The 14,682-nt window shown below is 57.3% G+C and overlaps 1 protein-coding gene across 1 annotated transcript in view; it reads right to left on the reverse strand.

The window, feature by feature from the left end:
• Positions 1 to 1,599: 1,599 nt before the first annotated feature.
• Positions 1,600 to 14,682, reverse strand: part of ZBTB17 (zinc finger and BTB domain containing 17) — a 29,542-nt gene continuing 16,459 nt past the window's right edge. The window contains 15 exon segments of the mRNA XM_032495260.1: positions 1,600 to 1,983; positions 2,062 to 2,151; positions 2,269 to 2,478; positions 2,801 to 2,931; positions 3,141 to 3,261; positions 3,353 to 3,469; positions 3,558 to 3,645; positions 3,985 to 4,285; positions 4,366 to 4,508; positions 4,603 to 4,735; positions 4,737 to 4,842; positions 5,455 to 5,580; positions 5,908 to 6,048; positions 6,668 to 6,856; positions 7,746 to 7,952. Coding sequence (XP_032351151.1) covers positions 1,700 to 1,983; positions 2,062 to 2,151; positions 2,269 to 2,478; positions 2,801 to 2,931; positions 3,141 to 3,261; positions 3,353 to 3,469; positions 3,558 to 3,645; positions 3,985 to 4,285; positions 4,366 to 4,508; positions 4,603 to 4,735; positions 4,737 to 4,842; positions 5,455 to 5,580; positions 5,908 to 6,048; positions 6,668 to 6,856; positions 7,746 to 7,952 — 2,387 coding nt within the window. The 3' untranslated portion in view covers positions 1,600 to 1,699.

A 14,682-nucleotide genomic window follows, 5' to 3' on the forward strand; every position in this document is an offset into this window, starting at 1 on the left:
CAGCACGGGCCCCGCCCCTGCAATTTGGAAGTGTCACACACACACAAAAAGACTGTACAAAAAGACTGGCTTCCCCTCTTCCTGTGACCTTGACCTCTCCCCCAACTTCCTAACACTTATTAATTTATGAAACTTTCTCAGCGCAGTTTTGTTTTGTGTGTCCATTGGATTACAAACTTTATTAAAAAATACAAAACACGTCAAGTGTGAATGTGATTGTCACTTGGACAAGAGGGCCAAGGACCCTTGGCTTATGGGAACTGCTAGCTCTCCTCCCATTTTTGCTTTCTTACCCTCCTATCAAGTCTGTCTATGGGACCTATTTCCTTTCTTCCACTAATCCTCCCCAAGGATCATTTTTATCTGGTTCAAAAATGATTTTCATCTCAGAACTAGAACCATTTTTCCGTGCTGTGGTGTAAATCTGACGCTTGAAGATCCCATCTGGCTCCTGGGTAATGTTGAAGGCACTTCCAAGTTGGATGAAGAATAAAACCACCCACCCCACCCCAAACACAGAAACATCTTAAGCAAGCTTTGGCGTCTTGCCTTTTGCCCCTTTCTCCTCCAGGTAGTAGCGGCACAGCCTGGCCTGACGGGGTTCTCGTAGCTGCCTCCCAGACAGGAAGATGGGACGGGAGGGCCAGGCCTCCCCTGCAGCTGGGCCCACCACAAGCTGGGGAGTTGGACGTGGGGGACAGGAACGCAAGGACCACAAAGTTGGTGGTCTCACCTGCAGTATCCCTGGGGCTCCTCCAAACAGACCTATACTTTTGGTGCAAGATGGTACCACCTCTGAGTGAGGGATTACAGCTGCTGGGATGAGCCGTGCAGAAAAGTGGCAGGGATGGCATCTCACGTCTCCCTGCTGACAGGAGTAAGACTGAGCCGCCCCACCATCCCAACTGCTGCTTCTAATTTAAGCAGTGCTATGTCCCCCACCTCCCCATCAGAACTCCTGGCCGCTCATTCCTGTCGCTCCAGACCCTCAGAGACTCCACTGATTCAGGGCAAGTAAACGTTCCCAAAAGGTGACACTGGCTTGGCAGTGATCTTCGGGCCAGCACTACCGTGAAGAGAGAACAGCCCTCCTGCTTCTGTAAGCCCAACAGAACCAGGCCCATGGCCTGCTGGGTCCAGTGCTCTGCCTGCCTTGCTGCTCTGGCTGAACGGACCCGAGTGGAGCTCTGTACAGGTAGAGCACGGCCACCTGTGCAGCTGTGGCCAAGCCCTGCGGGCCCGGCTCCTGGGCAGAGGGGGCCAAGGTCACTGTGCTCCATGGAGGAAAGGGGAGGTCCAATGCTCAGGCTGAGCAGATGAGCAGCCTCCAAAGAGGGGACCAAACGAAGGGATGGGGCCTGGGGAGCTGCAGTTTCTCTGGACCTAAGTGCAAGTGTGCTGCCCACACCCCAACTTGGGCAAAGCAGCCAGCTTGTTTCGACAGGTCCCGGGGCTCCAGTCCCATTCTGCAAAGGGACAGCCTGCCTTTCCCAAGAAGCAGGTCTCTGTTGGCTCGTCCCTGGGTGGCGCAACCCTTTGGTGGCATCAACCACAGCTGCCAGCTCCCCACCCCACCCCTACAGGGAGCTCTAGGCAGCATTAGAAAATAATCCAATTTATTCTCTCTAGGGAATGGGGCCACCCCTCTCAGTTCTAGGGTACCACCCATCCTTAAATAAACAGGAGAAAGAGTGCCTGCTCACTCAGCAGGTGGTGGACATTCAGGGGCTGTGGGGGGTGTCTCTGCCAGGGCAGGCTGGCTGTCAGCCCCGTCCTGAGGGCGGAAGACCAGCTCCCCAGCCTGCAGCACCTGCCCGGCCGGCCACGTGCTGCCTGGCCCATACTGCTGGTAGAAGTCCGCATCCGTCTGGAACATGACCAGTGCCTGGGCCGTGTGGATCCGCACGTGCTGGGCCAGGCTGTTTGCATCCAGAAACTTATCCCCACAGGAGTCACAGGCATAGAGGATGTGGGTGTTGGGATCTGTAGGGGGTGGGACAGCAGTCAGGACAAGAAGGGCCTCTGGGCCAACCAGCTTTCCCACCATGGGCAGCCTCTCACCTTCTTCTTGTACTTGCTTCACCGCTTTGCTGATCTCGGCTTTAAGTACTTCTGTCTCATCCGCGGTCACCGCGGCCCCCACTGGCACCACTGTGGGCGGAATCAGCAGGGCCTGAGGCCAGAGTTGCCTACCCCTTTGCTGCCACCCCAGAAGCAACCCCTACTGTGACCACCCCTGCTGCCCTGTGAGCTGAGTGACGCCCGCACCTGTGAGCTGAGTGACGGCTGTTGCTGCCAGTGCCTCAGTGGCCAGTGTGACCATGTCATCGACTGTGACCACGCTGACCTCACCGCCCTCCTCTGGCTCCAGGATTTTGATGCCTGCCTTGCCCTGGTGCACGGTCTTCACGTGGGAACGCAGGTTGTCCACCCGGTTGAAACCTCGACCACACTTGTCACACAGGTAAGGCTTCTCTCCTGGGGGAGGAGGCAAGGTTCTCTCCTGCCATTGGAGGGGAGGTGCAGGGGGGGAGGACCTCAGTGGCCTCCAGTTTCCCCAGCAGCCCTGTTTTTTCCAGCTGGAAGTGCTCTGGGGTGGCCACCTGAGCCACACAGAAGCCTCCACCGGCCCCCATGCCTTCTGGAAGCTCTGAGAAAATAGGGCCCTCACTGGAGTTGAACTACTCGCAAGGCTGCCTGCAGCAAGTGCCGGCACCCAGCCTGGGGTCTGCGGCACCTCCCGCCCCACCACCCGCCCCAGAGTCAGGGCTTGGGACAGAGGCGGGTGGCACATGCTCACCAGTGTGGATGATGATGTGCTTGGACAGGTCCCCCACATTCACGAAGGCCTTGCTGCACACGCTGCACTTGTGGGGGCGGATGTTGTCATGGTGGCGGATGTGATTGGCCAGCTGACTGGACTGGACAAATCTGCAGGGCCGCAGAGTGGGGGGCTTGCACCAAACTGCCCAGGCCTCCCGCCACAGAGTCTAGATTGGAGAGGACCCCCGGGACCTGCGCCTGGACTCAGGCAGCAGTGGGCCTGGCTCCAGCCGAGCCCTCTGCTTGTTCTCTGACCCCTCCACCAGCAGAGGGCAGGGACCCCGCCGCGCCCGGGGTAAGGGATGGAGGGGCAGGACCTCTTGCCGCAGCGCTCGCAGACGTACGGCTTCTCCCCGGTGTGCTGGCGCACGTGGGCGATGAGGGAGCTGGCCTGCGTGAAGGCCTTGCCGCACATCACGCACTGGCATGGCTTCTCACCTGGGGACAGGGACGAGGACCACTGTCGGCACCTCCCTTCCTCCTATGTGCCCCTCGCTGGCCCCAGGCACCGCCAGGCTGGCTCACCCACCCGTGTGGATGCGGACGTGCCGCTGCAGAGCGCCAGGGTCAGCAAACTGCCGCTGGCAGTGGACGCACACGTAGGGCTTCTCCCCACTGTGGATCCGAAGGTGCCGCTTCAGGTTCCCTGTGGCAAGACCGAGGGAGGGCCTGGCACACAGCGCCAAGGCGGGGCGGGAGGGGTGCGTGAGGGCGGCCGGGCAGCCGGGCCCTACCTGAGGTGGTGAACTGCTTCCCACACTCCCGGCACTTGAGGGGCCCGTCTGCGATGTGGATCTTCAGGTGGGCCTTCAGATTCCCCACCTGTGCCCAGGCAGGGGGTCAGAAGGGCTACTACACCCCCGAACTTGGCCTCAGGACGCCAGGGCAGCCCCTCCCGCCAGTGAACAATGGATTCTGGTCCTCCCGGAGCCCACAGGGGCTCCATCTCCTCCAGGCCAGTGGAAAGGGAACCCCCTCATCTGAGTTAACCTTCCTTCCCAGCATCCCCAGCAGAGTGATCAAGATTTCTACCCCAAGGAGTGTCATTTTCTACTCAGCCAACACCACCGACTCCCCCACTGGGCCTGTCTCTCCCCTGTGCCCCCGGCCCCCGGGTTGGAAGCCACCAGGGCACAGGGGCCTGGGCCCGGGCGCCCCCACCTGGTTAAACTTCTTGTCGCAGTGTGGGCACTTGTGCTCCTTGTCAGTGTCGTGAGTCTCCAGGTGGCGCATCTTGGACGTGGGGTCGGAGAAGGAGCGGCCGCAGTAGTCGCACTGGTAGGGCTTCTCGCCGCTGTGCACCAGCTGGTGCCGCTTGAGGTTGCCCGACGTGGTGAAGAGCTTGCCGCAGTCCTCGCAGCGGTAGCGCGCCTCGCCCGAGTGCCGCTTCTTGTGCAGGTTCAGCAGGCTGATGAGCCGGTAGCTCTTGCCGCACTCCTCGCAGCCGTAGGGCTTCAGCGGGCTGGTGGGCAGAAGGCGCAGGGAGAGGAGGCTCGCGGGGTCCGGGGAGCGCGGGCGGGGCCGAGGGGCCGCAGGGCCTACCTGTGGGTCTTCTCGTGGGCCTTGCACGCGGCCGGGTCGGAGAAGGCCTTGCTGCACTCCCGGCACGAGAAGGGCTTCTCGCCCGTGTGGATGCGGATGTGCCGCTTGAAGTTCCCGGTGTGCGTGAACTCCTTCCCACAGTCCTGCGGGCGCAGCGGGAAGCAGGGTGTCAGGCGGGGAGTTGGGAAGGGGAGGCGGGGGGCCGGGGCGGGGCCGGCACCACGGGCGGCGGCGCACCTCGCACTTGTGGATGACGGAGCCGTAGGCCTTGGACTCCGTGCGGTCGCCGTAGGTGCCCGAGCGCAGGCCCCGGGCCTCGGCGCCCAGCTCCTGGCCCGAGTCCGTGCTGGCCGACTCCTCGCTCTCCTCCGGGGCCCTCGCCCTTCTCCAGTCGCCGGCTCTGTTCCTTGCCGACCACGGGCACGGCGCCCTCCTCCTCTTGCTCTTCTCCCTTCCTGGCTGGCTCCACTTCCATTTCTGCCATGAGAAGGGCAGGCACTGAGGTGCTGGAGAGGGCGCGAGGGCCCCCCCCCCCCGAGGGACATGACCTTATAGCCAGGCAAATGCCAGAAAAGCCACCTGGCAACTGGCCACATGAGGCCTGGGGCCGGCTCATCACTGCACACACCCCTCTCTCTGCGTGGGCGTCTCGGAGGGCCCGGCCATGTCCAGGAGCCACAGAAAATCAGTCCCCAGCACTGACTGAGGAAGCACAGGGCAGACCGCTGGTGGGAACATTTGCTGCCTGAGGATGCAGGTGAGCCTCAATCCACCTGGAGCCCCACGCTGGCAACTGGGTAGGAAGGGTGCTGTCAGCCAAAGTGCACGGAGGGTGGGAGGCGCCATGGGCTGCAATGCTCCCCCTTGGTGCGCAGCCCAGGAAGAAGCAGCAGACCAATGTTGTGACAGCGACACTTCTGTGCTAACAGGAAGCGTAGCCAGGGTGCACAAGCAAGACACTGATGTCAAAATTCAAGAATGAGAAAAGATGATGTTCGCCCAAAAGCTGAAGGGAAAGGGTGACTGCTGGTGGGATGAGCTGAGGCAATATAAGAGAGGGCACCTTGGGGGCTGGGTGGGTGGAAGTACCTTGCTCTGAGCTCTCTGACAAGGCGGCCTCGGCCTCAGCAGCAGCCATGCCACTCGTGGGGTCAGGCTTGAGCTCCACAGGCAGCGGCTCCCGGGGGGCATCGGCCTTCTCCGTCTGCTCTGCACCTGGGGTGGGGGTGTAGGGGCATCTAAGGCTGGATTGGAACCCTTTGTCCAGGGGCCAGAAGGCTCTCCTCTCTGGGACCAGGCCCCTGGAAGTGGCTGTGGCCCGGGCGTGGGAAGAGCACAGCCGAGCTCAGGTGGCTTGTGCCTCTGCTCTGGCTGGACAGACACCTCAGAACAAGGGGTTGTTCTGGGTAACCTAAGCTCAAGGGGTGCAGTTGCCTGTGCCTCCCCACCTCCCTCCCCCAGGAGCCTCCTGAGGAAGCCCTGCATTGAGCTGGGGCCCACGCTGCTGGCACATGATGGACAGCCGGCTGGGTCACAACTCACCGCTGGCCGTGCTCTCGGCCTGGCCACCTCGCTCCTCCTTGAGCTCCCTGCCTAGGCCCATGGGTGGACTGCTTCTGGCCAGGTCCGGATCGCTCAGCGTGGTGGCAGCAGCCTTCTCCTCTTTGGCTCTCTTGCCCCCACCTGGAGATGGAACAGGATAGACCTGCCATTTCCCATCAAATGCCCACCAGTTGGAGGGGTGAGTGGACCCTCCCTGGGGTGTGCCAGTTTGCTCCTTCCACAGATTATTCACAGGCATCTACTGCGCACCAGGCTGCCGGCTGGGCCGTGGGTACAACAGTTGTGGCTGCTGCTCCCGTGGGGCTTGCAGACTGTTCTGGGGGACAGACCTCTGATCAGAGATGGGTTCTTACGAGGAGAAGAGCACAGGTCTCTGCAAGTGCCACCAGGAACCTGGCCCACCCGGGCATCAGGGCTTTCCTGAGGCAGTAAGGGGAGCGGGGAGGAAGGCTGCAGGAGAGGAGAGCTGCCAGAGGAGTGAAGCCCTATGCAAAGGCCGTGAGCCAGGCTGCCTGCCTGGTGCCCTTGGGCAGCAGAGCACAAGGGAGCTGGTGAAAGGTGGGGCAGGGGAGGAAGAAACGCCCCTCTGAGAGGCCTTCTTAGACTTTGCTGCAGCTCCTCCTCACAAGCTCCCCACAACACACATGAGGCCAGATGAGGACAATGGCCACACAGAGAGAAAGGGGCAGAGCTTCCATCAAAAGCCACCTGCTCAGGAACAGCCTGCCAAGGACCTTACCTTCCATGGCCGAGGCCTCCACATTCTCCCCAGGGCTGGCGGTGGGCTCAGCCAGTGACTTGAGGGCCTGGCAGGCTGTGATGATGTCTTGCATCTGCAGGAAACTGGCCACGGCCAGCACATCATCCACGTTCTCAGAGCTCAGGCTCAGCTTGGCCGTGTACATAAACTCCAGCACCTGCCCTAGGCCTGCCAAGGACACAGACAGCCATCATGGACCCACCTCAAGGCCTGGCACCAAGAGCCCGTCCAGCCGCTTGGTGGCAGGATCCAGGGATTTATGAAAAGCAGAGCGGCAGGCCACCACCTCCCCATCTCCCATGCTGGTGGAGGTGGGCAACCTGGGGATTCTCAGCGCAGGCAAAAAGAAGTCCACCAACAGAGGGCAGAGGGTGTGAACAGCCCCTCTATATGCTCTATACCCAGCCAATACACTTCACCACCAGACGACACTCCAACCAGAGTGTCACCACTGGCTTTCATCGGGGCTCTGCCACAAACTCTATCTGAAACTCTAGGCCAGTCACCTGACCTCTCTGGGTCTCAGTTTCCACATCTGTAAAATGGGGGAACAACATCTTACCCTAATGTCTGGTGGCATATTACACCATTCTGGGTTAGGAACCCAAATCAAAGACCAGTTAGTTCCTTCCTCAGTCCCAAGACCTTCCTGACACTCCTCCTGACCGTAACCCTTTGCCATCCCCATCAAGGTTAGCACTGGGGTTGGGGATCAGGGCTGACTCAGCAATGGAAAGGGACTGGGGTCTCAGAGCTCACCGGCTCTCTGTCCCTCCTGATGAGCTTGTCCTGTCTTGAGTCCAGCCTGGAGCTTATTGTGAGCCTTTCCTGCCAGCTCTCACCTTACAACCCTGCTCCCAGTCAAAATAGGGCCCCACACGTGGTAGGAGCTTCAGTACTCGTGCACTCGTGGCCTGAGTCCTGTGTGGGAGGCCTGTTGCACCCCTTGAAGGTGCTGCTCACAGGAGGGCAGGGGCTGTGTAAGGAGGGCCTTCCACACCACAGGCCAGCCTGTGTCCAGCCCTCCGCAAGCTCAGCCCTGGACCCAGCGGGGTACCTGCTGCGTTACTGATGTCCAGGTGTACCACATCCTTCTGGTCCACGAAGAGCATCTTGAAGTACTCGCTGCAGGCCGCCAGCACTGCTTTATGAGCCTTAAAATCAACACCGTCCACCACAAAGGTGCAGTCACACAAAAGCCCCAGTTGACGCTGCTGGTTCAGCTGCTCCAAGACGTGCTGGCTGTGCTGGGGAAAATCCATGGCTGGGGAAAGCCAAAGGGCCTTCATGTTAGCACAGAGGGAGGACAGCCAGCCAGGCTCCGCGCAATCCCAGCACTCCCAGATGAGGAACGCGGCGGGTGGGGAGGAGTGGCGAAAACAAGTCCACAAAAGGCAGATACTCCAGGTGCCTCTGCAAGCCTGGACCGATCAGGGGATCCTAGATTCCTGGCTAACTGGCCAGGAAAGTTCCCAAAATCAAAAAGCGTGGAGGGACCAATATAAAACAGCCACCTTTGTGTTTTGCCAGGTAACAACATTAAAAAGTCAAAAAACAAGCAAACACAAAACACTGATTACTGTCAGCACTTTTTTTAAAAAAGACACAGTGAAACATTGTTTACAAAAAGAATGCATAACATAATCTTAGAATAAAGGACGGATCTTTTGATTGGATACATTTGGCTTTATGAAAACCTTTCTATTTTGTTCTTACTTTTCTCAGTGTGGCATGCATAGGTGAAATGCGCGCTTGGGAAGGCAGATGCTCCATCATCCAGCATTTCAGGAACTGCCTCCTCTCCAGCTACACCCACAGGGCTCTGTGCAAAGTTCCTTTGTCCTCGGTGAAGCCTGGCCCAGGGGAGGGGGTGGAACTGATTTTTCCCCCTCCCCTCCCCCCTCTGATTCATGGGCTGGGGGAACTACATAAAGTTGGTGGTCCTCTCCCTCCAGAAATCTCTCCAAGCTGTCCCTGGAGAAAAGATGAACTCTGACCCTGATCCCAAGAGCTGCTGGCCTGGCTGCAGTTTCTCTGTCAAAGTCCTCACTCACTGCCTGGAAGTCCAGGAAGTCCAGGAAGTCACCTCAGGTGAAAATGCTCACAAAAACTCCATGTCCTGGTGCCAAGTAACCATGAACTGCACGGGCCACGACTTAACACGCACTGAACACAGCTCCCCACTTCCCCTCAGCGCCACACCAGAGGCAGTTTCAAGATCGGCATTTTCCAGGGAAAAGTCACAGGTTCTCCTTTCGGGTAAGAAGCAATTTCCAAATAAACACCAACGCCCACTCCTGGGCCCACATTACACAGATCCAACAGGGCTGAGCCGTCATGCCCTGCCTCGGAGTCTGCTAAGTGGCAGTGGTTTCTCTTTCAGCTCTTCCAGAACCTCTCCTCTGAGGCCTGGGTCTGCTCAGAGCTGCCCCAGGCAGTTTCTGGGAAAGAGTGACACTTGGGGGCTCTCAGCCTCCAGGTTTCAGCAGCCGCTCACTGGCTCCAGCTGTTCCCGTTACGTAGGCCTCTTGGGGATGAGTCACTGAGCTGCTGTTCTGGAGCCACGGTGACCACATACGGCTGTCTGGCTGTGATGAGACACAATGAAAGCCACGTCCCTGCACACATGCACATGGCTCAGCCAGCACTGATCAACTTTGAAGGACACAAAGCCCACCCACCCCGTGGTGTCTGGAAACTTTTTAAAAAGTCAGGGTACTCGGCGAAGTCACCAGGTAGGTGAGTGGGCTCAAATAAGGGGGTGGCAGGCAGTGGCAACACCCTGTGTGTCTCGGGGTGTCAGCCCTTGAATCAGAAGTTCAGAGCTGCTGCTGCTGGAGACTCAAAATACCCTTTTCCTCCCTCCAACATCCCCTGGACTGTCCTCTGGCCCCAGGCTCCACGCACAAGCTCCCCTAGAGGCACGGCTCCTTGGAGCTCTTGGATCACAAGTGCCTATGGCTCAAGCTCTTCGGTGTAAGCAGGGAAGAGCCAGAGCCTGTCCTGGTGGCAAGAGGTCAGGCACGAGGCGGCCACGCCCTCTGCATCTGAACAGCCCGCTCGGCGCCAAACCAGCCAGCATAGCACAGAGCCACCGGAGCAGAGGCTGCTGCTGACGTGGGACAGCCCACAAAGGCATGCTTCTCTAGGTCTTTAATCCCTGGAAAAAGCAAGGTCCCATTCATGACCTAAAGGGATGCAGGGAAGAGGTCTGGATGCTCTGTTCCTGATCAGGTCAGAGCTACAACAGAGAAATTTTTTGAGGACATAGAAGAGAACCAGTGTCCAGCCCATGGGTTAAACACCCAGGCCAGGGCACTCGGGCCTGGGACCTAAGGATGTACACACCAGGCAAAGGGTAAATGGAACCAAAGTCACGTGGCAAGGAGAGGCCTGGACCAAACCAACCTCAGAGCTTCTTCTCTCTGCCGTGGAAAAAGCCACGTGAGCGACAGGTGTGTGCAGTGTGTGCAGGTAGCCCCCAAGTCCCGATCACCAGGCCACCCCTTTGTCCTCAGGAGCCCCAGGTGAAATATTTCCCAAGCCTGGAAAGGGAGGGACAACCAGGGCCTGTGGGGCCTCCTCAGTCAGCTGCAGAATAATCCCTTCTGGCTCCCCAACTTTCGCCAGGAGCCAACCCAAAAAGTGGGCTGGGAGGAAGTATCTCCCAGGCTCAGAAACAACTCGGGAGCATTTTGGCTGAACAGCACCCCAACCCCACCCCCCGAGGTGGAGAGTTGTTCCCAGGCCCCTGGGCTGGAGCCTGCTGAAAGCTGAAGCCTCCAGCCGGAAAGCAATCTGACTTGCTGGGAAGATAAACGTGAGAAAGACTCCTGGCCAACGGGGTGGAAGGGACCTGCCAGCTCAAAGGTCAGGTGATTATTGGCCTGGCCTGGGACCAAGCCCTCACACCGTCACGTACCCCGGAGTTCCCAGGGAAAGGGCAGCAAAGCCCAGGACTCCTGGGGCTGGACACATGGGAGGCGGGGGCGTGCCCATTGCTAGAGGCCTCAGGGGAAGGCCGGTAAAGGTCCCTGGGAGAGGGTGGATGGTGGCCCAGTACCTGCAGTCCCCACCCCACACACACAGGGGAGCAGCTGTGTGCCACGAATAATGTTTTCCCCCCAAAGCCAACCACTGGTTTTCTGATGCCAAGGTGCCCACCCAGAAGCGGGCTCCTCCCCAAATGTGGGTGTCGGGAGCACACAAGAGGCTTCTGGAATTCCTCTGAGGCAGCCTCTGAAGCTGTTCCAATAGAGAAACAGTCCTAAAAGAGCAGCTGATCTGACAAAATCAAAGAAAGAAAAGTGACAGAGAGAACAGGAGAGGATAAAAGGGAAGGAAGAAGCAGGGAAAGGAGGGAGAGGAAGGAAGGAAGGAAAGAAAAAGGAAACAAGAAGGCTGTCCCCACAAACAGAGAAGCAGCACTTCAAATGTATGTTCAGGAGCCCCATCTTGTAACCGGCCCCTTGAGGGGTATGCCTGCCAAGTGCTAAATGGCATCATTTGTCAACAGCCCAGTGGCTTCTATAACCACGCACCCCAGGAATAGGTGGAGCCCAGAGCCCCCAGCCTGTCTCCCAGCCTCACCCACGTGCCTCCACCAGCTGGCTGCCTGCTGAAAGGCTCCAACAGCCCCTCTCTCCCCAAGGCGACGTGGTGAGCAGGTGAGGGGCCAGCTGGCTTGGCCCTCCCCCTCAGAGGGGCTGAGCTAGAACCAGGCAGTGCCCCACCTCCAAACTGGGTGAACTGCTCTAGAGCGAGCGTGCAGTCCTCCGACTGTCTCCTGTCTCCGCTCCTATACTCTACAGTGAAAGGACCCCACCAGGATCTAGCCAACTTAGACGGGACTAGGAAGGAGGTGAGCAGGTGGTGGAGGATGCACCTGCCTGGGCCACACAGAGGGACACGGGGGTGCCACGGGCAGCAGCGAGGTGGGAGCTGCCTCTCCTGAGTGCGCACAAGGAGGGAGCCCTGTCTCAGGAGACGTGACACACGGTAACAAGATCAGCAGCCAGTCACTTTCCGTTACCAACGCCGATGTCACGTGCGGCTCCGCAGGCCTGCCCTTGGCGTGCGCGCCCTTCACTAAGCACAAGTGCGGGGTCCCTTCCTCCTTACTTCATCTTGCTCCAAGGGCACTGCACGTGAGCTTTAGTTAAAACTACTTCTAGGAAAGACCCTGAAGACTGAGCATGACAGAAAACGCAAACAGAACAGGACGGCACAGCCCACAGAGCCCAAAGCCCTCACGTCAGGCACTCGCTTGTGCAGAGCCTGGCCTGGCCTTCCGACCAACCCCTGACTGCAACGGGACACCTCCCCTGACGCCACCGTCTGCTCAGTGGATCCCTGATTAAAGAGGTAGACGTCGGGTGTCAGAGCTGGGGTGCTCTCCTGAGGACTGGCAGCCTGGCTGTACATGAGCTCTGGCCAGCTACACAAGGAATTCATTTGGGAATGGAAACGTGAGGGACCTGGGGAAGCCCTCAGGATGGTTCCAAACAGGCAATACGGACGTAGATGGTGTGGGCACAGACTCTGAGGATGGCTGCCAACAATCCCTCCCATCCAACCACACCTGCCATGAGACTCCAACTGAATCTGGGCAGCCCGGTGATGACTCTAACCAACAGGATGCAGTGATTCTGCCAGTTCCAGGCCTGGCCCTTAAGAGGCCTGGAAGATCCTCCTTTGCTCTCCTGACCCCAGCCACCCCACTGCAGGGATGTCCAGATGCTCCTGTTGGGGAGAGAGGACACATGAGGGGCCGCGGAGGAGACACGATGTGCACAGGCCACATGAAGAAGAGCTGAGATCCCCAGCTGATGGCACCAAGATTCCAGCCCAGCCACTGGCTGAATGCTGTCACATAAATGACCCCAACACCTTGTGGAACAAAACAACTGCCCAGTCAACCCACAAAATGGGGAGAAATAATAAACTGCTGATGCTTAAAGCCACTAAGTTTTGAGGTGGTTTGCTTACAGCAAGAGATAACTGATACAGATGGTAAAGCTGTAAAGAAAAGGGAATGACTAATAAAAAAATTTCAGGATAATGGCTCTCTCTGGATGGGAGGAAGAGAAATCAGGGATTTTGTGAGATACTGCTGGGAGTGCTCTATTTCTTTACACAGAGATTTTTGTATAAACTAAACATGCACATTGCATGTACTTTTGTATGGGAACATTTTTCAAAATTTAACAAAACTTGTAATAGGATTTTGTTAGGAAAACCTGAGGTACCGGTGCCACACTCAGTCCACACAGAGATGGGGTCGTTTCCAGCCGTGCTCCCGGCCACCCGTGCCAGGGCTGTCCTGAGGAGCTGCAAGAGCCACAGAGGCTGACGGGAGTGGGACTCAGGGCGGCTGCCGCAGAAAACACAATCCATCTCACCAACCCTTCAGTTCCCAAACACCCGCAAGCAGACTGCCGACGTGAGAAAGGGTTCTCCTTGGGTTGTGAAATCCACTCTGCTCAATTCAGCAAAACCTGAATCCCAGATCTCCCAGGTAACAACAAAATGGCATTCACGGAGTGTCTTCAACATGCCAAGCAGCACAGTGCCAGGTGTGGCACAGCCCGATCGCCTAAAAACTAAGAATGTGGCTATGCCAGGCACCAAGTTCCACGCTGCTGCCTCCAAGACGTAGGGATTGGAGAGGCAGTTCAGCACCGCGGAGGCAGCAAAAGCTCTGGGGTCAAGTCAGGTAAGGCCCAAATCCAGGTCCTGCCCCTACCACACCAGCATCTGGCCTCCAGCAAATGGGGCCAGTGGGACCACTTCCCATGTCTGCTACAGGATTAGGTTAGGTGATGTGAGCAAAGGGCCCACCCGGCGCCTGGCACACAGTGAGCACGCAGCAATGCAACTATATTTTATTTTTAGGCCAAAGACCACATCAGATGGTTTCCACATATCCTTTTATGCTGGGCACCTCAGGTGGGCTCAACAACTATTTGGTGACTTGAATCTTCTTTAGACATCATAATCATAACCTATTATTCCTTCTGCATGCAATGTGAAAAAATCCCAGAGCCCACTTAACATTAAGAGAGAGAGGGGCACTGGGCAAGAATCACTCACAGCGATTTTCTGTTGGGGAAGCACTTTATATTTAACAACTTCTCTGTAAAGCCCAAGGGTGCTCCCGGCTGAAGGCTGGAGTGCCTGCCCAGAGCTCTGAGTGGGTCCACAGAGCACGGTTCCATCTCAGAGGTAAATGGGCACCCGTCAAATGTGAAATATTACCCAGGTTATTAGCAAGCACTAAACTGACCACAGGGTTTCCAAACTGCCACACAGAGGGAAGAAATGAAGGCAGGAAACAACTGGCCAACCACCAGGAGACGATGATCTGGACAAACAACAGTCCCTGACTCCAAGAACGAGCCGTGCCAGCTGTGGGCCTGGACACGACACAGCCATCCAGGGGGCCTGAGGCACCTGAGAGCAGGTGAAAGGGATCACCATTTGGCTTCCAGTTGCTCAGCATTTCTCATTTTCTAGAAATACTGGTGGCGCCTGTATATAACTTGACTTATACAAACTCAGGCCAAGGAGATAGAAGTTCACAGCAGACCAGCCCTGCAAACATGAAACCTACCTGCCCCACCCCACCAACCCAACTGGTGTGACAACCGGTGCCTTTTCAGGGCAACGTGGCAGAGAGGCAAATATCAACAAAACCAGCCCTTCTGGCACCTTCCTCCTTACCCAGCAAACACAGTTGTTACAGTAAGCTTGTGTTTCTCCAACTTTTAAAAAAAGTTTCCCCTTTAAATAAACATACAAACCTGACTCAGCCCTTCCCAACAGCCCCAAACGCTGATACTTCATCTTCTCCTGAACAGTGGCCTTCACCCTGAAAATCACTGCTACCTTCTACAAAATCCTCCCTGCCAAGATTCAGCAGCATTTTCTTTGCTGAAATTTGTATTATAAAAAATATTGATTTTTTAATCTAAAAATAATATCTAAATATAAAA

This window comes from Camelus ferus, chromosome 13, assembly GCF_009834535.1.
Source record: "Camelus ferus isolate YT-003-E chromosome 13, BCGSAC_Cfer_1.0, whole genome shotgun sequence".
NCBI classification, from domain to species: domain Eukaryota; kingdom Metazoa; phylum Chordata; class Mammalia; order Artiodactyla; family Camelidae; genus Camelus; species Camelus ferus.